The sequence below is a fragment of the Hemisphaericaspora subhashii genome (assembly GCF_019202705.1).
Source record: "Hemisphaericaspora subhashii strain CBS 10753 chromosome Unknown scaffold109, whole genome shotgun sequence".
In the NCBI taxonomy this organism is placed as follows: Eukaryota; Fungi; Ascomycota; class Pichiomycetes; order Serinales; family Debaryomycetaceae; genus Hemisphaericaspora; species Hemisphaericaspora subhashii.
The window spans coordinates 15,370-42,217 of NW_026057321.1; the positions used below are offsets into that span (position 1 = coordinate 15,370).

The 26,848-nt window shown below is 34.4% G+C and overlaps 10 protein-coding genes across 10 annotated transcripts; 7 read left to right on the plus strand and 3 right to left on the minus strand. All coding sequences in view use genetic code 12, as the record gives it.

The window, feature by feature from the left end:
• Positions 1–897: 897 nt before the first annotated feature.
• CPY1 (carboxypeptidase C) lies at positions 898–2,514 on the plus strand (the record flags this gene model as incomplete). Its single annotated transcript, XM_049407418.1, has 1 exon — positions 898–2,514. One exon carries the CDS (start codon positions 898–900, stop codon positions 2,512–2,514), a length of 1,617 nt encoding a protein of 538 aa, XP_049263157.1.
• An 887-nt stretch (positions 2,515–3,401) lies between these two features.
• Positions 3,402–5,069, plus strand: J8A68_003551 (uncharacterized protein; the record flags this gene model as incomplete). The annotated part of the gene is made up of 1 exon (XM_049407419.1): positions 3,402–5,069. The coding sequence occupies one exon, from the start codon at positions 3,402–3,404 to the stop codon at positions 5,067–5,069; it is 1,668 nt and encodes a 555-aa protein (XP_049263158.1).
• A 313-nt stretch (positions 5,070–5,382) lies between these two features.
• J8A68_003552 (ATP-dependent RNA helicase) lies at positions 5,383–8,589 on the plus strand (the record flags this gene model as incomplete). Its single annotated transcript, XM_049407420.1, has 1 exon — positions 5,383–8,589. One exon carries the CDS (start codon positions 5,383–5,385, stop codon positions 8,587–8,589), a length of 3,207 nt encoding a protein of 1,068 aa, XP_049263159.1.
• Positions 8,590–8,813: 224 nt separating this feature from the next.
• On the plus strand, positions 8,814–11,204 carry GYP7 (Gyp7p; the record flags this gene model as incomplete). The annotated part of the gene is made up of 1 exon (XM_049407421.1): positions 8,814–11,204. One exon carries the CDS (start codon positions 8,814–8,816, stop codon positions 11,202–11,204), a length of 2,391 nt encoding a protein of 796 aa, XP_049263160.1.
• An 815-nt stretch (positions 11,205–12,019) lies between these two features.
• On the plus strand, positions 12,020–13,138 carry J8A68_003554 (putative serine/threonine-protein phosphatase; the record flags this gene model as incomplete). Its single annotated transcript, XM_049407422.1, has 1 exon — positions 12,020–13,138. The coding sequence occupies one exon, from the start codon at positions 12,020–12,022 to the stop codon at positions 13,136–13,138; it is 1,119 nt and encodes a 372-aa protein (XP_049263161.1).
• Positions 13,139–14,925: 1,787 nt separating this feature from the next.
• PNC1 (nicotinamidase) lies at positions 14,926–15,627 on the plus strand (the record flags this gene model as incomplete). The annotated part of the gene is made up of 1 exon (XM_049407424.1): positions 14,926–15,627. The coding sequence occupies one exon, from the start codon at positions 14,926–14,928 to the stop codon at positions 15,625–15,627; it is 702 nt and encodes a 233-aa protein (XP_049263162.1).
• Positions 15,628–15,905: 278 nt separating this feature from the next.
• Positions 15,906–17,957, minus strand: ENP2 (ribosome biosynthesis protein; the record flags this gene model as incomplete). Its single annotated transcript, XM_049407425.1, has 1 exon — positions 15,906–17,957. The coding sequence occupies one exon, from the start codon at positions 17,955–17,957 to the stop codon at positions 15,906–15,908; it is 2,052 nt and encodes a 683-aa protein (XP_049263163.1).
• A 184-nt stretch (positions 17,958–18,141) lies between these two features.
• J8A68_003557 (uncharacterized protein) lies at positions 18,142–19,638 on the minus strand (the record flags this gene model as incomplete). The annotated part of the gene is made up of 1 exon (XM_049407426.1): positions 18,142–19,638. The coding sequence occupies one exon, from the start codon at positions 19,636–19,638 to the stop codon at positions 18,142–18,144; it is 1,497 nt and encodes a 498-aa protein (XP_049263164.1).
• Positions 19,639–22,790: 3,152 nt separating this feature from the next.
• Positions 22,791–23,423, plus strand: J8A68_003558 (uncharacterized protein; the record flags this gene model as incomplete). Its single annotated transcript, XM_049407427.1, has 1 exon — positions 22,791–23,423. The coding sequence occupies one exon, from the start codon at positions 22,791–22,793 to the stop codon at positions 23,421–23,423; it is 633 nt and encodes a 210-aa protein (XP_049263165.1).
• Positions 23,424–24,795: 1,372 nt separating this feature from the next.
• Positions 24,796–26,190, minus strand: ARG4 (argininosuccinate lyase; the record flags this gene model as incomplete). The annotated part of the gene is made up of 1 exon (XM_049407428.1): positions 24,796–26,190. One exon carries the CDS (start codon positions 26,188–26,190, stop codon positions 24,796–24,798), a length of 1,395 nt encoding a protein of 464 aa, XP_049263166.1.
• Between the last annotated feature and the right edge of the window lie 658 nt (positions 26,191–26,848).

Sequence of the window (26,848 nt, forward strand, 5' to 3'; positions counted from 1 at the left end):
TCTCAATTCTAGAATCAAGTGTAACAACTTTTGCCTCTTGCAAAATTGAAACCATCCATTTCAACCCGTCACAATTTTTCAATTCTGCATATAAGAAAAATGGTAATTAATGACGTATTGATTAGTGTACCAAGGGATAAGTTGTTTCATTTGTAACCTGACATATTACCAAACATTTTCCGAAGGTTATACTTAATTGAAAACACATTTCGCTTGCTGGAATTCAACTACTGTACGTGGAAAAATTTCAACATAGAAATTTTCACAGCCGAGCTTTTGTTTGGAAAGCTGAGAAAAATTGGATTTAATTAGAAGATTTGCTAGGAAGAGATGTATGTAGATTTGAACCACCAAGGTACTTTATGTTTCTGCTAGCATTCATTACAAAATTTCTGAATAGCTTGACCGAGATTCTGAGAAATATAACATGAAATAAAGGGAAGAAAATAGGTTTTTTTGAGCCAGTGCGAGAGTATCTGGTATTATAAGCCAGATAAGTGTGTATCAGGTATTATAAGCTAGATAAAGTATCTGGTTGCAAGTTGATGCTGAACTTCTCATTGATTTAAGAATTGGGGCCAGTATTGTCAAACACTTAAAATTGTCCTTATAAATGCATGGCATCAAATCCTAAGACAATCTTGTAAATGGAACAATAATGTTGTGTAGGGAGAAATACCTGCATATAGGCCCATTTCAATTCCAATTATCCAGCCTTCTTTGTTCTGTAAACGGAAAATGAAACTTCGCATACAGGTTCCCGTCTTTTACTGTAATGCGCTTATCTCCCTTTTCTTTCTCCCTAAAGATTACATTTGCCATCCACTTTTTTTTTATCTTTGCTTTCCTTTCTTTTCTCTTCTTCTTCTGTTTGACGAAAACAGTAGATATACAAACATGAAGTTATCTACAACAGTTGTTGCAACCATTGCAACCACAGCTTCATTAACACAAGCATTAATCCTTCCCACCTCATTCAATGACATCCAACAGAAATTCCAATTGGTAGACCAATATGCTTCCAAGTTTACCGAATCCCTTTCCCGTGGTCCTAAGGCCATTATGAACATTATCACCCAGGTAATGAAGGAACCCATTCCAGAAGAAGCTCGTAAAGTCTGGCTGGATATGATTTTAGAATTCCCCGAGGCAGTTCTGAAATTGAATTTTAAAGCCCCACCTAAACCGGCTCAAAAATCCAATCAAGCTGTTTTTGATTTTCATGTGTCTGATGAGAAGCATCCTAATCATAAGTTGAGAGTCAAGAAGACTAACCCAGCAGAGTTAGGCATTGATAAAGTTAAACAATACAGTGGTTATTTAGATGTTGAAGATGAAGATAAGCATTTCTTTTATTGGTTCTTTGAAAGTAGAAACGACCCAAAGAATGACCCAGTTATTCTTTGGCTTAATGGAGGACCTGGTTGTTCTTCCATGACTGGTTTATTCTTTGAATTGGGTCCTGCTTCAATTGGTAAAGATTTAAAACCAAAATACAATCCATACAGTTGGAACAGTAATGCTTCAGTTATCTTCTTGGATCAACCAATCAACGTCGGATATTCCTATTCTTCCCAATCGGTATCTAATACGATTGCTGCAGGGAAGGATGTTTATGCATTCTTGGAATTATTCTTCAAACAATTCCCCGAATATTCAAATGTTGATTTCCATATTGCCGGAGAATCATATGCTGGTCATTATATTCCTGTATTTGCTTCTGAAATCTTATCCCATGAAGACCGTTCATTTAACTTATCTTCCGTTTTGATTGGTAATGGTTTAACTAATCCTTTAGTTCAATATGAATATTACGAACCAATGGCTTGTGGTCAAGGTGGAGCCGATGCAGTATTATCTCCACAAGAATGTGCTGCTATGGAACAATCCTTACCTCGTTGTCTTTCATTAATCAAGTCTTGTTATGAAAGTGAATCTGTATGGAGTTGTGTCCCTGCTACAATTTACTGTAACAATGCTCAAATTGGTCCTTATCAACGTACTGGTAGAAATGTATATGATGTACGTAAAGATTGTGAAGGTGGTAGTTTATGTTACACTGGATTACAATACATTGATGATTATTTGAACAAACCAGAAGTTATGAAGGCTCTTGGTGCTGAAGTTGAAAAGTACGATTCATGTAACTTTGATATTAACAGAAACTTTATGTTTGCAGGTGATTGGATGAAGCCTTATTATAAACAAGTTACAGAATTACTTTCAAAGGACTTGCCAGTCTTAATTTATGCTGGTGACAAGGATTTCATTTGTAATTGGTTAGGTAATGAAGCTTGGGCCAATGAATTAGAATGGGAAGGAGGTGCCAAATTTGCCAAATCCCCAGTTCAAAAGTGGAACGTTGGTAAGACGCATGCAGGTGATGTGAAGAATTATGAAAACTTTACATTCTTAAGAATCTTTGATGGTGGTCATATGGTTCCTTATGACCAACCAGAAAACTCATTAGATATGGTTAATAGATGGATTGGTGGTGACCATAAGTTTACTTAGAGGATGAGTATTTAGAGTAGTTGACAATAACAAGGGATGTCAATGAAGAATATTTAGTGTCTTGAAACTACGAATGAAAACAAAAAAAAACGATAGTTAGTTAAATTTAGTTACAGAAAATCCCTTAAATAAAAATGTTGTTTGATTTGGATTTGTTCTTGTAGGATCCCCTTTTCTTTAGTTGACCCTCCTCCCATTCTCAGCCTCTACGTCTTGGATGGTTGTATATTGACAGTTTTGTGAAAGTTGCAAGTGAAAAAAACGCGACAGAATTGCAACCATTTCCTAATTGGGAAGAGACAACAATAAGGTGAAAAAACAAACAAACAGAAAACATAAACAACAAAAAAATATCCCACACTTTAAACAACGACGACAAACAAAGGGATGGGAAATGCTGCGAAAGAATTTCATAAACCTCATTTCTATTGTATAAGTATTTACTCACTTCTAAAAGAATTTAGTTGTTTATTTTGTTTTTTATAAAAGTTGAAAGTGTTCCAATCAATTTGGATCGAATAAAACACCTTCACATATAGCCTTGCGTCGGGATCAAGAAGATCTAACAGGTCCTTGCTTTACATCAACTTGCATAAAGATCTACCAGCAAACAAATACATCTGTCCCTGCCCATTGCATTTTTTTTCTCGGTCATAAACAAACAACGAAACACACACACAACCAACTATACCCATTGGACTTACAGTAGCGCCCCCATGATTCGAATAACATCCATAGGTACAAATGTGCTATGTACCCTACTAATAGGAGCATCAGGTATACTTACAATAATACTTTCCCATAAAGAACTATATCACTTGTTGTTTTCAATTTCAGGGTTTTGCAGTATAATAATGATCATAATCAACTCTCTTGTACTAAGCTACATGCAATTGCTAGTCCAATCGTTGGTATCAATACTATACGTAACAGCAGGAATACTATTCATAATCCACGATCCTATAAATACTCCAGAAGAAATTGGGATAGTAGTCACCTACATTACAAGCATAATCTTTTTAACTGCATCAATAATATTATCATTTGTATTCATTCAACAAACCAATGCTGCCTTGCGTGATGTTGAATTATCAGAATCCGACAAATCATCCACAAAATCATCACCAATAGTAACACACACCGCAATAGTACCAATGCCATCAGACTCAAAAGACAAAGCAACTCAACAATTGCAATACTTTGAACAGCTTCAACTTCAGCAACGACAGCAAAAACGTCATTTCAGCAACTCGACTCCCATCACACCCATACGGAATTCACTATATAGTAATAACCAGAAGGAGAGCCATAGGATAGCGCACTGTCATTCTTTATCTACTTTGATCTCAGATAGTAAGATATCAAGAGATCCATCGTCTTTGCTTTTTGATGACAGCATTAATCATATTCAAACACATGAAATAGGACGATCTAAATCAACCAATTGCATACCCAATAAAACTCAAGTACGAAAACAAAGATGGAAGTCTATTAACGATGAGAAATTATTCTTAAGCAATATAGATGAATCATTATTGCCGCCTGTGTTAAAAGTTCATAGTAAGCAAGTTTCGGTAGATGAACAAATCTCGCAACAACCACAACTCAATGGCGAACTAAATACGCAATTAACGGAATACCCAAAGAACTTTAAAATACGAAAGAGCAAATCAGAATATGTTACTACTCTAACCGGACTCGAGAATATTCCAGAGCCGCCTATTAAAAAGCGTTCGCCAAGTGATAATTGGAATCTAGCTCATTACGAACATACCAAATTACAGCAAGGGTTGAATTTAAATATTCTGGGAATTTCCAATCTAGTGTCGGATGGAAATTTAAAAGGATTTGAATACAAGAAGCAAGAAATATTTGAAACTGAGGAATTCTTATTACCACCCAAGGAACCAAGATCAGATAATATAGATCATCTTAGTGACATTTCTTCATCCAATACCCGGATTCCATCTTCAAGATCAATCAGTGCTCCTTCTTTGCATACTTTCAGGAAAATATCACAGACTTTAAGTGAAGAAATTTCCGAGAAAACTACATCATCTTCATTCGCACTAGAACCAACATGTCCAACTACACCACCCGCACAAATATCAGTACTTAGTATCAAAACAACTAAATCTCCTTTAAAAAGTCTCTTCCGAGAAACTAGTCCTAAGAAGATATTCAAACAACACAACCGTACAACCAGTCTTTGGGGAAGCAATAACAATTCCCCCAAGAAATTTGCATCATCGCAGCAAACTACACCAAGAACGCCAGCTGTGTATCATAAATATAGTATATCTGAACCCAACACCGCGTTGTTTTTACATGCATCACCATTTCCTCAATCTGCCAACTCAATCAATAAGTTCGTGGAGCCAATTGATTTATGGGATGTGAATACTAGTATTAGTCGTGGGGATGATATTGACGATGACGATGATGACGAAATCAGTAGACTTGGTTCTCCTGTGGGTAGTGTTATTTTGGGGGAGTATGATCATGAGAAATGGAGAACATTAAAGGCATTATCTGATAATCAGCCTGTAATGTAGAGTATTTTTCAGTGAAATATGTATATAGATAAGTAGGAGAAGTTATGCATCATAGAATCCGTGATTCTATCTAAGTAATACATAGGACTACAGTTTAGCATATATAAAAGGTTTCTAGACATAATTGCCTAGTGCATACTGTACTGTATAAACCCGGTAGTAAATAAATGTTGCGATGAGATTCGCTACCAAACGAAAGAACAAAAGAAAAATAAAACAAAATTGGCAGAAGGATTTTTTTTACAACCATCTCTCTCTTTCTAGTCATCACTTACCTTTACAGTCAACCAATCAATAAACCCCATAAAGCAACATGGATGATTTATTTGATGTCTTTGACGAGGCACCATCGGTCGCTCCCCCAAAGATAGAAGAGATAAAAGAAACCAATAACCAAGATACTTCCAATAACGAGACAACTGCTACTGCAACCAAGAAACGTCCTACAGAATCCGAATCTGACAAGGACGGTCCATTAAAGAAAAAGAAGCAGGAATTACAACAGAAACAAGAAATCAAACCTGTGGTTTTTGATTCAGTAGAAATTGAAGCATCTCGTGAAGTCTCAGTTTCTGCTGGGCTCTTACCTGTGACTGAAGTCAAAGCAGAAGATGATTCAACCACAACTTCAACTAGTGGAAATAAATTAAAACTTCGTCACCAGGTTCGTCATCAAGTCGCTATCCCCCCTTCATATCCATATATACCCATCAGTGAACATAAACGTACTACCGAAGCGAGAACTTATCCTTTCGTATTAGATCCTTTCCAAGATACAGCTATTTCATGTATTGATAGAAATGAAAGTGTGTTGGTCTCTGCTCATACTTCAGCAGGTAAAACCGTGGTTGCAGAGTATGCCATTGCTCAATCTCTTCGTGAGAAACAAAGAGTCATTTATACTTCTCCAATTAAAGCTTTGAGTAATCAAAAGTATCGTGAATTACAAGCTGAATTTGGTGATGTTGGATTGATGACTGGTGATGTTACTATTAATCCTGATGCTGGTTGTTTGGTTATGACTACAGAAATTTTGAGAAGTATGTTATATAGAGGTTCGGAAATTATGAGAGAAGTTGCTTGGGTCATTTTTGATGAAGTTCATTATATGAGAGATAAATCTCGTGGTGTGGTTTGGGAAGAAACAATTATTTTGTTACCTGATAAAGTCCATTATGTATTTTTATCAGCTACTATTCCTAATGCGATGGAATTTGCCGAATGGATCGTTAAGATTCATAATCAACCTTGTCATGTCGTCTATACTGATTTCAGACCAACTCCATTACAGCATTATCTTTTCCCTGCAGGAGGTGATGGAATTCATTTGGTCGTGGATGAAAAGGGTACATTCCGTGAAGAAAATTTCCAAAAAGCAATGGCATCCATTGGTGATAATACTGGTGATGATCCATCACTGGGTGAAAAAGGTAAAGGTAAAAAGGGACAAACTTTCAAGGGTGGAAATAAAGATGGTAAAACTGATATTTATAAGATTGTTAAAATGATCTATATGAAACGTTATAACCCAGTTATTGTATTTTCATTTTCCAAAAGAGATTGTGAATCCCTTGCTTTAAAGATGTCAAAATTAGATTTTAATACTGATGAGGAACGTGAAGCTTTAACTAAAATTTTCACAAATGCAATTAATCTTTTACCAGAACAAGATAAAGAATTACCCCAAATCAAAAATATTCTTCCATTATTAAGAAGAGGTATCGGAATTCATCATTCTGGTTTATTACCAATTTTGAAAGAAATTATTGAAATTTTATTCCAAGAAGGATTTTTAAAAGTGTTGTTTGCCACTGAAACGTTCTCTATTGGGTTAAATATGCCTGCCAAAACTGTTGTTTTCACATCTGTTCGTAAATGGGATGGTAAAGGTTTCAGATGGGTTTCTGGAGGTGAATATATCCAAATGTCAGGACGTGCTGGTCGTAGAGGGTTAGATGATAGGGGTATTGTTATTATGATGATTGATGAAAAGATGGAACCCCAAGTGGCCAAAGGAATGGTAAAAGGTCAAGCTGATAGATTAGATTCTGCATTCCATTTAGGATATAATATGATTCTTAATTTGATGAGAGTTGAAGGTGTATCTCCCGAATTTATGTTAGAAAGTTCATTTTACCAATTTCAAAATGCTGCCAGTGTACCAGTTATGGAAAAACTGTTGGGCGAATTAAAGGAAAAATATGAAGAAATTAAAATTGATGATGAACCAATTGTTAAAGAATATTATGATCTCAAAACCCTGTTGACTAGATATCAAGGGGATGTCAGAACAGTTATAACTCATCCAGGTCATATTTTACCTTTCTTACAAGAAGGTAGAGTGGTTAAAATTAAGATTGGAGAAGAAGACTATGGATGGGGGATGGTGACAACATTTGCAAAGAGAAATAGAAAAGGGAATCAAGAATTCACTGCTCATCAATCATATATTGTCAATGTGTTTGTATGTACGATGTTTGTTGATTCACCTGTGAATTTGATTAAACCATTTAATCCAATGTTAGCTGAAGGTATTAGAGTTGCTAAGAAGGGAGAAAAATCAAGAGCAGAGTATATTCCAATTACATTAGATTCGATTGAAAAGATAAGTAGTGTAAGATTGAGAGTTCCATCCGATTTAAAGAGTTCTGAAGCAAAACGTACATTGGTAAAGACCCTTAAAGATTTACCTAAACGATTCCCAGATGGTATTCCATTAATGGATCCTGTTGAAAGTATGAAGATTACTGATAATGAATTCAAGATGTTATTACGTAAAATTGAAGTATTAGATGCCAAGTTGACTGGTAATCCTTTACATAATACTGCAAGATTACAAGATCTTTATGACAAATATTCTTCAAAAGTTGATCTTGAACATAAGATTAAACAACTTAAAGAGAAGATTTTGGAAGCAGAAGCGGTGATTCAATTGGATGACTTGAGGCATAGAAAACGTGTATTGAGACGTTTAGGATTCACTACTCAGAATGATATTATTGAATTAAAGGGTAGAGTTGCATGTGAAATTAGTACTGGTGATGAATTATTACTTACTGAATTAATTTTCAATGGTAATTTTAATGACCTTACAAGTGAGCAATGTGCTGCATTACTTTCATGTTTTGTTTTCCAAGAACGTGCTAAAGAAGTACCTAGATTAAAACCTGAATTGGCTGAACCATTAAAATCAATGCAAGAAATGGCATCAAAGATTGCTAAAGTTTCTCGTGAATGTAAATTAGAAATCCTTGAAAAAGATTATGTTGAATTATTCCGTCCTGAATTAATGGAAGTTACATTTGCTTGGTGTAAAGGAGCAACATTTACTCAAATTTGTAAGATGACAGATGTTTATGAAGGTTCATTAATTCGTATGTTTAGAAGATTAGAAGAGTTGATTCGACAATTGGTTGTTGCTGCTAAAGCAATTGGAAATAGTGAATTGGAAGAAAAGATGGGAAAGGCATTAGAATTAGTTCATAGAGATATTGTTTCTGCTGGTTCCTTGTATTTGTAAGTTTACTTAATTAATTAATAGCTTTTGTATAATTAGATAGATTTTTTAGCTTGTAATTTATAATTGACGTCATTCAATTCTTCGTGAGGCGCAATTTTGCCGTTGTAACTTAATTTTGTTGCGATATAATTAAAGGGGGCTGTCAATTTAATTTCTATAATTTGATTCTTCTTTTTGATTTCATTGCCAATTGAAACTTTTTAAAAGGGAAGTAAAGAAGAATAATGTCAACTACCACAAGCAATAAGAGTAGTGGAAGTAAAGGTAGAAGAAGAACAATACTACTGGGGGAAGTTGAATTATTATTTGTTAAATCTAAAGTCTATCTTCATCCAACGCCATCCAAACGAGATAACATTGGAGGATATCTTTCATTATCAAGACCTTCAAATGCAACCAATTTAGACATTTTATTATCATTCACACCAGAAGCTCAATTATCTACTCAAGAAAAGAAGATATATGACGAAGTAGATATTGAAGATATTGAATTGGATTTAGATTCTTTAAAATTAAGTCATTCAAAATTTGGTAAAGCAACAAGTTCAAGAATTGTATCTAAACCTCTGAGTTCTACTCTTAGTGGATATTCATTCAGTGTTGCTCTTTCATATATTTATTCTATCCAATTTAGGATTCCATCTCATGGATATTGGTTTGGATCAATAGTTATTAATACTCAAGATGGTGAAAAGCTTCCTATTGTATTTTTCCATGATGATGAATCACCATCAACTATAAAGACCAATAAATTGAACAATCAAAGATTTGATCCATTTGGAGATACTGGGGAATTATATTGGGGTGGAATTGATTTCAGAAAGGCATTGGAAACATTTGTTAATGTACAACGATCAACTATTGAAACGTCAGTTTATTTGATTAATCCAGAATCTAACGATTTAAGGAATTTTGCCCCATTTAAGACAAAAGAAGATATAAATAAGAAAAAGCAGCAACAACAGCAGCAATCTTTGGAATTACCATTTAAATTACCTGATGTTAGTAAATTCTTAACAACTGCAAAATGGAAGGTATTGGAAACAGTGGCAACTTTTTCTGCCAAAACCAAGAACCAAGTATTGGATATAATTGAAGATACAGTCCCAACTCCATTGAAAGGGATCATGTATATACCCGAAGTTAAACGAATTGGAGATGATTTTGATTCTGCAAGAGTTTATTTAGCAAAATGGGCCCAACAAGTTAAAGAAGAAGCCGAGGCAAGTCAAAGTAAATACATGCTTGATGATGACTTATATCAAAGGATAAATCGGGAATTAAAATCAAGTGAAATGTTAACTCAAGAAGAAGTTAGTCATACTTCAAGACGTCAAGAAATTAATAAACAAGAATGGGAAAGTTTCTTTGATTTCAGTGGAAGGTTATGTATCACTGTTGATGAAGTAAAGAATCGAATCTTTCATGGTGGGTTGGAGCCTTCGATTAGGAAAGAAGCTTGGTTATTCTTATTGGGTGTATATCCTTGGGATTCATCTACTGAAGAAAGAGACGCTTTACGTAATTCTTATGAAACAAGTTATGGTGAATATAAATTGAAATGGGTGAATGATGAAGATAAACGAGCCACTGAATTCTGGCAGGATCAAAAACATAGGATTGAAAAGGACATTAATAGAACTGATCGTAGTTTAGAAATCTTCAAGAATCCAAAGAAGAAGAAGACGACTCCAACAACCGAAGGTGCGGAAGATACTGCAGATAACAATAAACCATCTCGAGAATCATCACCCGAGACACCAGATGAAGAAGATATGGATGATGAATTTGATATTTCAAATATTAGGAATCCTCATTTATACGCTATGAGAGAAATTCTTTTGACATATAATGAATATAATGAAAATCTCGGATATGTTCAAGGAATGACTGATTTGTTATCACCATTGTATGTTACGTTCCAAGATGAAGTGATCACATTCTGGGCGTTTACTAAGTTTATGGATCGAATGGAACGAAACTTTGTTCGTGATCAAAGTGGTATGAAGAATCAATTAACTACTTTGAATAAATTATTACAATTTATGTTACCTAATTTATATAAACATTTGGAAATATGTCAATCGATTGATTTATTTTTCTTTTTCAGGATGTTATTAGTTTGGTTTAAACGTGAATTAGAATGGGATCAAGTATTAAGATTATGGGAAATACTTTGGACCGATTATTATTCATCACAATTTCATTTATTTTTCGCCCTTTCAGTCTTGAGTGATAACGAAAGAATAATTATCCAGAATTTACGTCAATTCGATGAAGTTTTGAAGTATATGAATGATTTATCAATGAAGCTTCATTTAGGTCCATTGTTGATTAGAAGTGAATTGTTGTTTTTGAAATTTAAGAGGATGTTAGATATTATTGATAGAGATAATAGCTTGAAAAAAATCAAAGCTGACCCATATGCGGCAGATAATGCTACAGCTGGCGACGGTGATGGTTCAACTGCCGTTGCTGGTTCTAGTAGCGCAAGACAACCAGACGGCCAAGCAAAGGGCGTCATTGTCGTCGGGAACGAATTAAGAGAATTATTAAAGAAAGAGATTATTATTCAAAAGGAAGTCGAAAGGCCAGAAGGCGTGGGTGGAGGATAGACTAGCTTCCTTTAAGGGTTTCATTTATTTAGGTTTTTATAGTATACATATTATGGTTTTTTGTTTTTATATTGAAGTTTATTCGGAATATAATAGGATATGGAACGTATCAAAGAAATGCTTGTACTGGCCAACTGTAAAAATAACCCTCGTGTGCGGTTAAAGAGCAAGCCATTGTTACGTAACAGTCGTGTGAGCATAAACAATGGACAAATTTCGTAATTACATTTGTGATATGTAATATTGCCTTCTCAAAATGGCAAAATTATAACTGAAAAACAATTTAGCTCATCGCATTGAGAATCACAAAACAGACGAGCTAATTAAATTAACTTCGAGAAATTTGGCATGTCACTAAAATTTTCACAACCGTTAAATTACTTGGCGTGCCTGGCGTTAATTAGCCGTGATTGGATGGCTTGAACCTCACGAGATGATGAAAGAAGTTACGTTTGTAGTTATTCTAAATTTGAATCCACGAGGACTAGAAAAGCCAACCAATCAGGATGAGTTTCAATGCGTGGTCATCTGAATGGATCAGTATGTAGACACGTGGTTTACGTAAATGAATAAATGAATGAGCATTACATAACAAAAATATTTAATTGGTCATAGAAAATAATTTGTTTTCTTTTTTTAGCGAAAATGCACAAAAATTAAAAAAAATAAATTCAGAGATAAACAATTACAAGACCAGCAAGCAAGCTTTTTTAAGCATTTGCTTTCTCTGCAAATCTTTGCTTTTATAGGTTTTTATTTCCTACAATCTTTTCCTTTTACATATCAGAGTTATACATTCATTAAGAGATTTAATCATGAATGAAACAACACCCTTGAACTCACAGTATAGACAATACCAAGATCAAGAAGCCAACCATCAAGAACATCATCAACTACAACCGTCAGATTTCGATGGCGATGAGGACGAATATTACAACTATTCTAAGTACAAGTTAAACAAGGGAGCCAAGTATCTCATGTATACATTAGGGTTTGCATTGGCTGTATTTGGCCTATATTTCTTTACCGTTCTACTTCCAAATACTTTCATTCCAACCGCCACTGAATTAGTTACCATTGACAAAATTTCTGATTTAAATGTTATTCTAACCCCAAAAGATGTCAGTATCGATGGCAAAACCCAAGTCCATAGAATCATATTAATAGGAGATACACATGGTCATTATAAGGAGTTGACTAAATTATTAGAGAAAGTAAAGTATAATAATAAGAACGATAAAGTGGTCATGTTAGGAGACTTTATTTCAAAGGGTCCTGATTCTTTAAAGGTACTTGATTTCTTAATCGAGAATAATATCGATTGTATAATGGGTAATCACGAGTACTACATTTTGCAAAACTACGCAGCTTTCCATGGATTACCACAACCAATGTTTACTAATGCCGCTGACAATATTGGATTCAATAATAATAATAATCAAGATTTCCGTCTTGCCAAAAAGCTAGAACCACATCATGTGAAATACATCAATAAATGTTCAATAATCAAGAAATTAGGAACAGTTCCATTAGTCACAAACAAGAAATCATCCACTTTGTCCGCTCCAGGCATTGCCGTTCATGCCGGGATTAGATGGGATCTTAAGTTGAAAAATCAAATCCCGACCGAGAATTTAGAAATGAGATCATTGTTAGCACCTCAATATACAGAAATTTCGTCTGATCCATCTGTGTCTAATGCAGTAAGTTGGTCTAAGGTGCATAATATGAAACAAAAACTGGGTGAAGCTAAAGAAGAATGGATCGTTTATTATGGTCATGATGCATCTAGAGGATTGAACTTGAAGGAATATACAAAGGGTATAGATTCAAGATGTGATAAAGGTGGAAAATTATCAGCCATGATTATTTGGCTGGAAAAGCAAGCAAATCAAATTATTTATAAAGAAGACTTGGTACAAGTTAATTGTTAGAAAAATCTATTTAATTAGATATTTTTCAGAGTTTTATTTGAGATTGCTAATTCGCAATTACTTTTTTTTAGGGTTTTCTTCGTTTATAACCGTTTTGCTATTTTATTTATTGATGATGACTTCATTTGTAGTCTCTATCATCTTTTAGGAGTTTTAGTTTAATTTAATATGTTTAAATATAAGATATGATACAAATGCCATAGTGTAAAGCAAAATCAAATGCGTGAAGGCTAGTTTTTACAATTATTGCGATTTCAAGTAAATCTTATTCTGATGTAAAGGGTCCTAGAGTGGTCCCGGGCTCATATATTGTAGATTCTCTGCATTACTTTGGTTCTATATCACATTGGTGCCACCAGCACTCTCGTACTGAGTTCAAGAAGAAGCCACCGAAGTGGTTGGGGACAATCTCAATCGTTCTCTATCTCGCTTAGTGCGACACCCGTTAGGACTTGGACTGAGCGATGAGATCTTTTCTAGATTGCCTAGGGAACTTGCTGGTGAAACATAGTTTTGAAAGAAGTCAATTCTACATTGTTGTAAAACATCATATCAATATACTTGACTATATAGCAAACTACATAAGCGTTAACTAATAGCTTCAATTTATTCCTTAGAATCCAGTTTATTTCTTAGCAGCTTCACGGTTTGCTTGAACAGCAGTTTGGTGTTGAACCTGAGCGTGGTGGTCCATTGCTTTGTGGCCCTCGACGTTTACTTGTTTGTCCATCGAAGATTGACGAGCTTTACCGGCTTCGGAGGCTTGATTTGGTTTTCCCATTGTTAATATTATTAGAATTTGTTTGGAGTGTGATCCCGATGAAATAAGCACTCGAATTTCCAAAACAGAGAGCCAAATGACTCCTATTTATAGTAATTCCCAACCATACTTAATTGAAGTTTTGGAGAGTGCTCTCCTCTCCCACATGGGATAACATGCAAGTTCAAAATCTGTATAAGGTTTCAATATGATATTGGATCGTGTCTTCGACGAGAAGGGGGTGGGGTGTAAAAATTGGAATCTTAAATTAAAAGATATAAGGCTAATTGACAAATATCATTTCAAAACTGAAGGTATCATTGGTTGTGTCTCTACTTTTGGTGGATTTGATTATCCGAAGTTATATGTTTGAAGCTACTGCTGGTTAGATAAGGGAATTTACACTCAGTTCCTACAGCTATGATGAATATCAGGCAATAAAACAGAATGGAACAAAGTTTCAAGCTTTCTTGAAGATGATTCCCCACCCAGATATTGAACGTGGGCTAGATGTAAAGTAATAGACCGTACAGATTGCATGTTCAATTATAACCTAGGATCATAAAAGAAAGCTTAATTCAGTTTTCTAAATTATATCTACTTATAATTAATCAAAGTTCCCCACTACAAGGGGGGTTTCTGAAATACATACACAATTGGATATTATTGCGTTGCGTGGGTTTAATTGTTGCAACAAAGCAAGAAGTTTTCCAAAGACATTCAAAGGCGCAAATTGATTTGGATGCAAAAAAAATTGAAGTGTGACAATAAGATCAATCTCGCCTGCATATAAATTATCCGAACCATTTTTGTGTTTGCAACAGTTTTTCCATTCATCCTCCCCCTCCTTGGTCCCTCACTGTCTTTCCCCCTTTAAATACCCCATCCCATTAATTAACGAACTCCCCTTTTAGTCTAAACCAAAAAATAATTAATCAATTCAAAAGCAAACATAAATTCAATTGTTCATTGGTTAACCCACTTGTCCGTTTTAAGCTGCTTACCCCTTGAAAGTTAAACAAAGACCATGTCTAAAAAAGTTGCACTTGTAGTTATTGATCTCCAGGAAGATTTCTTACCTACTCATGGCTCATTGGCTATCAACGAAGGAAGATCAATTGTGCCTGCAATCAATGAATTAATCACCAATAAGAAATATAACTGGTCAGCAATAATAGCTACTCAAGATTGGCACCCCAGAGATCATACCTCATTTGCATCACAACATAATGTTGACCCCTTTTCAGAATTAGAATTTAAACATCCAAAGGGGGAGATTGACGCTAAGACCAATGAGGTCAACACAATGAAACAGTATGTTTGGCCCGATCATTGTGTTCAAGGTACCCCTGGGGCTTGCATTGAAGCCCTGTTCTTGGGGGTCTTTAATCTGATTCGTCCGGAAGTTCCTAAAGCGATTGTAAAGAAGGGATATTTACAAGATCGGGAATATTATTCATGTTTTGAAGATGCTTGGGGAATTCATCATACAGAAATGGAGAAACTTCTAAGAGATAATCATATTACTGATGTTGTATTTGTTGGATTGGCTTATGATTTTTGTGTATTGAATTCTTCATTAGATTGTGCTAAATGTGGATTTAATACTTTCGTATTAAAGAATTATTCAAAATCTGTTTATCCAGATAAAGAAGAAGAAACTGAGAAGTTATATACTGAACGTGGAGTGACGATTATTAATGATGATAGCTTTGTTAAATTATTTTAAATAAGAGTTAGTTTTATGAAGTTTACGTTGGATTGGTTTAGAGTCAGGTGCTTCTTTCCTTTGTAAATACATATATGCCGTGAATGAGATTTTCAAGCTAAGACGATGTAGAAACGTATATGCTGGCAATTATTATCCCGCTAGAAAATGCTGACAATGCCCATTAGTATGTGACTGAGTTAGCTACCTAAAGATAAACCCTTCTCATACAAATTACAAACCCTATAAGCTCATCTTTTGATTATTATCTATTAACTATTTCCCACTCACTACATATACTACATACCTCTAAACTTATTCTTTGAAGCAATTCTACGACCTTCAAATCTTTGTTTGGTTCTTCCACGATTGTTCTGTTTTTCTTCATCATCTTCAACATCATAATTATCTTGCTTGAATGTGACTTTTCTTTCCTTCTTTTTAGGAACAAATGTTAATTCAGCTTCACCACGAGCATGACGACGCAATCTGGAATCATCAACTGGTTTCTTAGTGACTTTATTAATCCTTTCAACTTGAGAACCAAAAGTTTCAGTTGCTTTAGATGATTGCTTTGGACCTTCAGCAGAAAGAGCTTTCATTTCATTAAGGAATCGTTTATTATCTTCTTTCTTCTTACGAAGTCTGGCTAATTCCTTTTCAACCTTGGCACGATTAGCTTCTTTGACTTCTTCATCTTCGCTTTCTTCGCTTTCACTCTCCTCACTTTCTTCACTTTCCTCTTCAACACCATTTAATCTTTCTTCATCCGATTCTTCAGCTGCAGTTAATCCTCTGGATCTTCCAGTTGTCGTTATATCTTTGGTTGCCTTGACTGGGTTCAATTGTTTATATTCATGAGATTCTTCATCAACTGCAAAATCAGGATTCTCGAACATTTCCTTGAATCTTTCATCGTTAATAACACTTTCAGCGACATTTGAACCAACCTTAGCTTCCAATCTACTTGCCAAATCTTTATTGACCTTAATCTTTGTAGCCTTGACTGCACCGGTAGTTCTAATTCTTGATTCTCGTTCTTGTTCAAGTTTCTTCCTAATTTCACGTTGTCGTTGATCACGTAATGAGTTTGGATTGGCAATAAGGTTAACTTTTTCATATAACTCAGTATCGATGAAGAAACCATGCATGTATGACCGTAATACTTTTGATCCCACAAGATGAGATAAGTTCAATTTCTTGACTTCATCACGAGTAATGAATCTATAGTTTGAATAAATTGTATCGGATGGTTTTTCTTCCAATTCTTCAGTAACATTATCCAAGAATGAACACCATGTTGGAGCTGGACCCAAATTAGGAATATAATATGTATGCATCGGTATACCTTCATTAGCCATGAAAAACATCCCAGAACCAGGAATATGACAAATATCATTAATGTCAACAGTTGGTTCCATAGATGCAAATGGCTTACCTGTATTACGATCCCAGATCTTGGCGATTCTCTTATCTGAACAAAGAATCATATCGGAAGAACTTGAATCTTCTAACCATAAAATCTTCTTAATATCATATCCATAACCGTGATCTTTAATAATCGATGGCGTGGAAGTACGTAAATCGTACAACAAGGTCTTACCATCATTTGTTCCTAATGCAAAATTTAACCCATCATTTCTGAACGAAACTGTGGTGACTCCAATACTTTCATTTAATTGATCATTAACAAACAATTTCCCTGCACGTTGTTTAGATCTAGGATCCCAGAATTCAACCGTCCCATCTTCTAACCCAGCCGAAATTAAACCATGAACTGAGTTTATATCCACTGAATTCACCCCTTGGGAAGTATCTAACACATAGGGATTCAAAAACCTTCCCTGATCTAAATTTAATCTATATAATTCATTTCCTGATGCTCCGATTAACAAATCACAATTTACGGAGTTATATGCCAAAGATCTACCAAATTTAGGTATCCTCGAACGATAATGAATACCTCCCTTAGTTTGAAATTCAATCGATCTATCATTTTGTAAATGAACTGATTTTGTCCAATCATCGGAAAGGATTAAGAAATCGACATTTTCACAATCGGTATGACGTTCGAATTTAAGTGATAGATTGGCGAAATCGTAAACATGAATCTGTGGTTTATATGTTCCTGTTGCCATAGCGAAATTTCCATCTGGTGATACTTTGATTTTATTCGATGCTTCTGAGAATTCAAAATCTTGAATTAATTCTATACGATTTTGATATTCAAGATCATGTTTTAAAGAACGCTTACGCTTTTTGGCAATCCAATCAGGAAGTGAACGGGAGACGTTGGTACCCGAGACCTGGTAGACAGACACGTTCCCTGCTGTTGTAGATTTTAAAACCATGTTGGTGTAAACAGTAAAAAGTATGTATTGAAATCTATAAACCTAACAGAGAAACAAAAAATTTATTAAAGAGATGATGATGATGAGATGAGTTTAGAGATTATTTTTTTTTGTTAGCTCGTCCCAAAAGGGAAACCATGTCACATGACTGATTTGTATTTTTCGGATTTGCAGCAAAATTTTTTCACTTGAATTGATCAACATGAGTACTATGTTGGCGAACATTATTCATAAACTTGACCGGAGTAGATGAATCAAAACTATAATCTTGTGTTCCAGGACTTATCTGGAAGCTGTATAAAAATTTAAAATCATCCAATTTTATTTCTTCGGTTGCACTATCTTGAGCTGTTTGAGTATTTGCAAACCATTTATGTTCAGGTTTGAATGTGTTAATAAAGAAATCTAATCCACTCTTGATTAATTCGTCTTTGAAAACTGAGTCATCTTTTTTCAATTGGTACTCAAACATTTGAATGAAAGTTTGAATAAATCTGAGGTCAGCATAGCAAATATCATTCACAATATTAATCAAACAAATCCAAATTAAATTGATATTTATCGATTTAAAATTGAGATTAAACAATTGATAAAAGCTTTCATTGATTCTTTGAATTGAATACGTCAGAATAGAGATGGGGAATTTTGTAGCTACTAGCAACGAGGAGATTAAGCCTGAAATATACAATTCCATAAATTGTAATACAATTTTTTCATTCAATTTATTCTGAACTAGTTTATTATCACTGAATTGATTTACATACTCAATGGTTTTGGAATCCTGGTTCATAAATTTCTGAAATACTTTTAATAATTTAAACTGGGTTTGGAATAAAACAACAGAAACTTTTGTCTCATTTACAAGATCGAATAATTTACCCAAAGGATCTTTTTCAATTTGAGCTTCCTCATATAATTTGGAAAGTGGTGGCAAGGCGAATGAAGTCGAGAATTGTTTTTCAATACAAGATGGCAACTTATCAAATGTATGAAACATGATATTATAGGAAATGATATAATTCAAATAATTCAAAGCCATGCTAATAGAAACCTTCCCATTTAATGTATTAAAAACTCGGTATACTTCATTTAAATTACAACTATTGATCACGCCAATCGCCTTTTCAATCTTTTTAGCTAACACGTATGTCAATTTCCTCGAGGTTCCATGATCTAACAAAATTAAGATGTACTTGATACTATCTTCTAAGCTCAATTCTTGGGGTATGTCATTGAAAGAAAGCAAATATTTTAGTAAGTCTTTCTCTCTAACATTTTCGGAAGTGAATTTACCACCTTGCAAGCCATATCCATTCTGTTTTAAAAGACGCTTTACAATCATAATTGACAATTCACTTTCACCCAAGCCATAGAGTTTAATAATATAATTTGATCCATTGTTGAGACATTCCTTCTCCTTCATAATTGAGAAATATTCAGTTGTAACTGATTTCAAAACCGACAAGAATTCCTCGTATTTAGTAACATCAGAATACCCATTCGTTGAGTTCATTAACATATGCATTTCAAGATAATCAACCTTGCCTGACTGGATATTTGAGTGTAAATTCTCTAAATTCTGAATCAAATGGGTGATGTTCAACAAGGGATGGAATAGATATAACCAGCATATTTTAGCAATCAACACTTGAATTCCCAGATCCCCATANGCCCAGTTCATGTTGTTGCCATTTAATTAAAGGTGATAATAAATCAGTGGAAAATACTTCTTGACCAGCTGGTTCGTTGTTATCATTCAAGAGTTGTATGATCTGGGAATATAAACTTGTAATCGAAGATAAGCTAATAGTAGATGATCCAATTAAAGACAATTGAGTTTCTTCTGCTCTTACAAGAATTGATTGAATGTTTTCCATGATTAATACTTTATAGCGCCACCTCTTGTAACACCAAAATGTTTATGATAGATTTGAAAATTTGGTGGTTAAATAAAAAGTTTTGCAGCATTTTTTTGGCTAATTAATTTTTGATTATGTAATCAAAAATGGTTGTTAATTAAAAATCAACCAAAAATAGCCACCACAACAATATTTCTATTTTATCTTTATTTCTTCTTCTTTCGTAAAGTGAAAGCAAAACTTTCAATAGTTGCACCACATCGAGTTCTTTTGTTTACAAGAAGACTTTCATTGAACCACATGTAAAAAGTCAAGATGTTGTGTTATTGTCGCGGAAAACTATAAAATTTACCGAGGCTAATAGCTTATCCGTTAACTATGGAGGATATCATTTTCCAAACGGTAAATAAGCTAAAATTTTCAGCATTGATGAACTTGAGAGCACCTGATATTTATTAAATATTAACCTTATTTAAGACTTGCAAGAATTTGTATGTACGAACGGATGTTTGACGGAGTTTGGCACCGGGTTTAAGTGTACGAATGGGTGGTTTGAATGTTCTAGACGGTTTATGAAATTGGTAAATGGTGAGATGACTTCAGATAAAGATTGGCGAGTTAGATTAGGAACCTCGGTTCAAAGAATTTGCCAATCCTTTAACAGCGTGGTGGTTGTAAATTCGTGAATTTTGGTCGGGCAATTCCTTCGTCCTAGTAAAGAAGAATCAATGGAACCAATAGCGATGCTCTCTGTCGAGAATCCAGTACAAGATGGGCACGTTACAATTGATTGTAAAGGACTAGATGCTGTTAGAATCTCGGATAAACATATTCGCCCAGGGTTGCAATTCAATTTCCACCCAAGTCGTATAGAACTTAAATATTATTGCTAGTTTGCGATGCATTCCGGAATTTATGCCTATGAACGCCAGCATCATCGGTTAACAGTGTTAGAGTACCCGTTTGACATAAAAGCACCTTGCTATACTTAGACTTTTGGTAAACAGGGGGGAAGACGGCGTTTTTCAGACATCGGGGAATTACGGCAACGGTAATGGGCTCACTCTTCTTTCGGAGGAGAAATACCAAGATTTCACAAAGACGATTGAAAGGTCGATGCTACAAATAAATTTTAATCAGAAGATGATACGATATTGGATTAGGGCCTTTCATTTTTTTTTTTCATGGAGTTGGTATTTGGTCGTATTTCAATACCCTACATTATTTGTCCTGGATTGGGTGGAAATCTAAAAAGATTGAGACTAGCAGTGCCTCTTTAATTCTAATCAAATCATGCAAAACTTTAATATATCACAGGAAAGAACTTTTGATCATCGCTGCAATACACTTCCACTTGAAATAAATACAGCTCCGATATATTTTTCCGGCTAAGCCTACAATATGATGTCAACTAACCGGAATTTAAGCATCACGATGTTTCGATCTGCAAGCTAAGCAAAGGCGGCGGAACAATCCATGCATATAATGCCTGTACCCTAGATAAGTCCTTCCTTGCAGTATATTGCAGAATTTGCAACAATTTTTATGCAGCAAACATGTGATATTTCCCGTTTTGGGTTTGGAAAATTTTGGAAAACCGTTGGATTTATTTGCTTTTAAGATCTAGATGGATTTTTTCCATTAGTAAGGTTTCGATATCCAAGGTTATTCTTGTTGTATGTTATTAAATGGAGATTTTCAATCTGGTAGTTTCTGAAAATATCTCGGCTATTGGATGTAGGGATATGTCGATTATCGAAAAATAGATGTGATGTTATGAGATCAACTCGTATTAAGAAATGATCAGCATTAACAAGGCTATCAGTACTAGCTTGCTAAGACGCAGAAAGTTATTTGTACTAAATTTCCAGGACGCACAAGGTTATGGGTAATAAACATGCTAGATGTTCCCGAGAGAAAAGCAGCGGACAGGATCTACATTTGCACGATCTTATGGATTTCTAAAGGATAAATACAAAGGTTGGTTTGGAAGGGTCCAAAATATAAGGTCCTTACTGAAAAGAAACAGCAACTAATTTTCTTTTGGCTCATATTCTCATATTTAGGCTTCTTGAATGAGTTTTCCGAGCCCGCATATCGAAGCATGCATAAGAAGTGCATTACGGATAAAATATATAATGGAAGGAAACAATGAATGACAGGATTTGTCTGAAGTGAAAAGTGGGCAATGCAATGATTATGTACGGTATACGTCTCGATGAGGTATTTATCCAGTACTGTACTGTATATCGGTGCGTAAACAGATTTCCGCAAAGCGTATTTAAAATCGTCGGTCATGAAAATCATTTGACAGAGGAGGGCTCAGACTTCAGTGATTTCTTCATGATGGTTACTGCATACAGTTGATAAAGTTGGCATATCTTTACTGATAAAAATGTGTTGGAGCAATTTAAGAAGGAAAAAACAAGGTCTGTAAAGTCATGAAACGGTGATCCTGGCTTATCTCTTGTTCATGAAACTTTGATGCAAATAATTAAGATAGCGAATTCTAGACAAGTGACGTATGTGGTGCCTTACATGCTTTAAAATGGTATGTGATAATGGATATTTCACAAAACGATTTTTTCATTTAATGAACAAAGAGCCACAAAATAAAAGAGAAAAAAAAAGAAACTAACAATATTAATTTAATAAAAAGCAAGAATTTGTTTGAGACTTTTTAAAAAATAATTTTGATGTGGAAAAAAAATAAAATATTTTTATTGATTGTCCTGTGCATAGATGCATGAGTATCTTACATTGCAGCTAATTTAACATTATTAGGAAATATTAAAATTTTGGGAACAAACAATGAACTTGTATAAATATACTTTAAAATTCCCCAAAGTTGAAAAGTTATAACGGTTTGAATCATAGGCATAACCATAAGTTTAATTAACAAGTCAATAAAAAGGACATTCATTTACTCATTCAATCATTTTCATTCATTACACAACTATAGTCATACATACAAATGAACTTCGATTATTCGTTAACGAAAGCTCAAGCAAAGAGTATTCATAATAATACCCAATCCCCTATATCTAGTACTACACCTCCACAAAAACTATATACATTAACCACATCACCTCGTAGACAACATAAGAGGAGTAACTCGGTAGACTTTACCCCTAGAAGAGGCAGTCATGTATCGTTAACACATTCACCATCAAGTGCTTCAAGCAAAAATTCAAGCTTGCTTTCATCACCAATATCACAAAACCAAGCACCAACTGAATCATTAATCTCTTCAGCACCTGGAAGAGTTATTGACTTGGATAAAATTACACACGAGTTGAATAATAGCGTAAGGAGGTTGAGCGTTGCTAGCTCGCTCAGTCGCATTCAAGAAAGCACCTTGCAAAATATTGTTAGCAATTCCAACGATCAATTGGAACCTAAATTACCACTAAGCTCAGAGTTATTGTTGATGAAGTATCAAAATTATAATACCGATGACGAAATTCTCAGCATAGAAGAAGAACAAGATGAAGAAGAGAAGGAAGAACAAGGTAGGGAAGTACTTTCTTTTGACGAAGGTTCCAAAGCAAAGAGTAATCGCTTACTACGAACATTTAATAAATTAAAGAGAAATAGTTCAACATAACTGAAAAAAAAATTACGGACAGAGACATTTTATAGATCTATTAAAATCAGTATATTTATAGAACTAAAAGGCAATATTATTTATGATACCCACAAACATTTATTATGATTAACTTTTTCGATAGTTTAACTTTAATATACAATTTTTAACTTTTTAAAATTCTTCTATAGATATTTAATGGAATATTGGACGGATGGTTTGTGGGGGGTTTAGAAAATTTCAGAGTGTGTGGGTATCAAAGGGAAATGTGGAAAATGCCCCCCCCCAAAAAAAAAGAATCTCGGTAAAAAATATATTATTTTATTTCAACAAACCCTTTTTCTTTGGAATAAAGAACAATGAATTACCCCCCACACTAATTTCTTCTTTCTTTTTTGAGTCACCAGACTTCCAGACTTACAGTTCAATTATATCACAAAATTGGAAAACCATTTACAGAATCAAAAAAAAAGAATGATTTAATCAGATGTTCCTATGCAGTTTAACTGTACTAAACCATGCACACGTAAATTTGTGGCAGTTAAATACGCTCCTTGACGTAATCATATCTTAGAAATATGCATATATAGTCAAACGACTTCTGTTTTGTTTATCTACCACGTGAGAAGAGAAAGCCCACTGCACCACGCCTTTTGCTTGTCACATTTGCATGAAGGAAAATAAGTTGAAATCCCTCAGAATTGTTAATTACTTTTCTTTTTGGTTCTATTTTTTAGATTTATTTTTTTTATTCTTTTTTTTGGCTTTTTAAATTTGTGTGTCAAAATCTTTCTCTAAATTTTGATAGGATGCATATGAATACATGTACTGGGTGGGAAATATGCAGGAGATACAATAGGAAAGAAAAAACGCGCCTTTAGTTGTTTTTTTATTAAATACATTTCGTATATTTCGCAATTTTTACTCTTTTGGTTCTAAATTGTTCATCGTTTAGGCATTGCAGTTCATTTGATAAAGAAATAGCGAGCTAAGAGTTTAATCACGCCATTGTAGAACGGGATGGGCGGGGCGTCGTCTTGTTTTCGGATCGGACCGCCAAAAGACAGACCACATTTTATTCAAGAAGTCAGCATGTGGGTCCGTTGACCCATTCAAGTGCCAATATTACTCAACATCATTGAATACGCATACCATATATATCATTCACTTTCTCTTCAACTCCCATATTAAGTTAACAACTTTAAATTTTACATACAACTCAAGTTGGAATAAGTGAGTATTCTTATTACCTGTCTAGGTCCTGCTGAACGGAATTGTAAGAAACATACAACCCCGCAGAACGGGTTTATTAATAATGATTAATAATATTTAAATCGACTATAAATTTTATACACTAAATTCCCCCCACCCCCTGAAAAAACACGGGCTATGTCTATAAACTCAGCTTTAAATTCTTTAATTGATTTAATACAGCAACTTTAGCAGTTCCTCCAATAGCATTTCTTCTTTCAACACAAAGTTCAAAATTAAACACTTCTTCTTTAACATCATCACCGAATCTAGAATCAATATTCTTGAATTGTTCCAAACTTAATTGATCAATACCAGACAAGTTCAATTCTTCAGCCATTCTAACACATTCACCAGAAATATGATGGGTTTCTCTAAATGGGACTCCCCTTCTAACTAAATAATCAGCCAAATCAGTAGCTAACATATCCATAGTTAATGCATTTTCCATTTTTTCTTTATTAATTCTCAAAGTACTAATGACACCAGTTGCTATCAAGACAGAATGTTCAACAGTAGTTAAGGCATCAAATAAAGGTTCCTTGTCTTCTTGCATATCTTTATTATAAGTAGATGGAATTGATTTCAATGACATTAAGAATCCAGATAATGAACCAAATACTCTTCCGGATTTTCCTCTTAATAATTCCAACGAATCAGGATTCTTCTTTTGTGGCATTAATGAACTACCTGTAGAATATGCATCAGCTAACTTAATAAAATCAAATTCTCCACTTGAATAAATAATCAAATCTTCACTGAAACGAGATATATGATTCATGAACAAAGTACACCAAAACAAAGTTTCAACTACAAAATCACGATCACTGACTGCTGTTAAGGAATTTCCAATCACGCTAGAGAATCCTAATCCCTTAGCCAAAAATTCACGATCAATTCCATATGGATGTCCAGCAAGAGCACCTGATCCTAATGGACATTGATTAACACGTTCTTGAATTTGTTGAAGACGCTTATAATCTTCAGTGAAATAGGTAGCATAAGAACTTAACCAATGAGCCCATCTAATAGGTTGAGCTCTTTGAAGATGAGTATACCCGGGCATGAGGACATCAATTTCAGATTCAGCACGAGCAACAATAGCTTGAATGAAATTCCCCAATTTGGAAATCAAATCAGTTAAACGATCACGAACATAGATTCTCATATCGGTTGCAACTTGATCATTTCTAGAACGACCAGTATGGACTTTCCCAGCAATTTCACGTCCGATTATTTCACCTAATCGACGTTCATTGGCAGTATGGATATCTTCATCACCTGGTTTTTCTACAAATGTACCACTGGCCCATTCTGTATGGATTTGGTCGAGACCAGTGTGGATTTTTTCGAGTTCGGAAGGTGTAAGGAGACCAAGCTTGGTGAGACCTTCGGTATAGACTTTTGTACCTTGAATATCAGCGGAATACATGATTTTATCATAAGGAAGGGAGGCATTATAAAGGTCCATCAATGGGTCAGTGGCCCCGGTAAAACGACCACCCCATAATTTTGTTTCGCTTGGTGCTGCAGCCATATTGTAATTGATTGTTATAGTGTCAAGAGGAAGTATGAAGAGACATAAAAAAGAAGAAGTGAAAAATTTTTTTTTTCTTCGGTGGGAAGAAGGAGGAATCTCAACCGCGCTAAACAAAATTTGATAATTCCAATTGCCTAATTGGGCTAGATGACTCAGAAAAATAAGCCTAGTCGTGGAAATTGTTCAAAATATTCCTAATTGATCAAAATTCGGCGGAACAACGTAGCCCATTTCATCAATAAGATTACATTGAAATATTGACGATTGTAATAAAGGTTAGATAATCTCAAGAATAACACGATAAGGATCTTGCATTCAAACTTGTGAAAACTGTCTTCTTTTAAGATCAGTCATCTAAATTTGTGGCCTTAAAAGCAACAACTGCAATTCCTTCTATTACTGTAACACACTCATTTAATTGTAATGAATGATCGTGGCAGTTATTGAAAGAAGAAGAATGACGAAAGAAACACAAATAAAATGCAAGTTTTCTAAAGGATTTATAAAGATAATTTATATACTTCCGTAATTTTTTTTTGTTCAAATTTTGCAGCCAAAGCTGTTTATTCATCTTACGGAGTTTCTCCACAAAATTTTTGGTTTGCAACCCATTATACTAGCAACTTTTGTATACAATTATATTTAAGCGTACTAA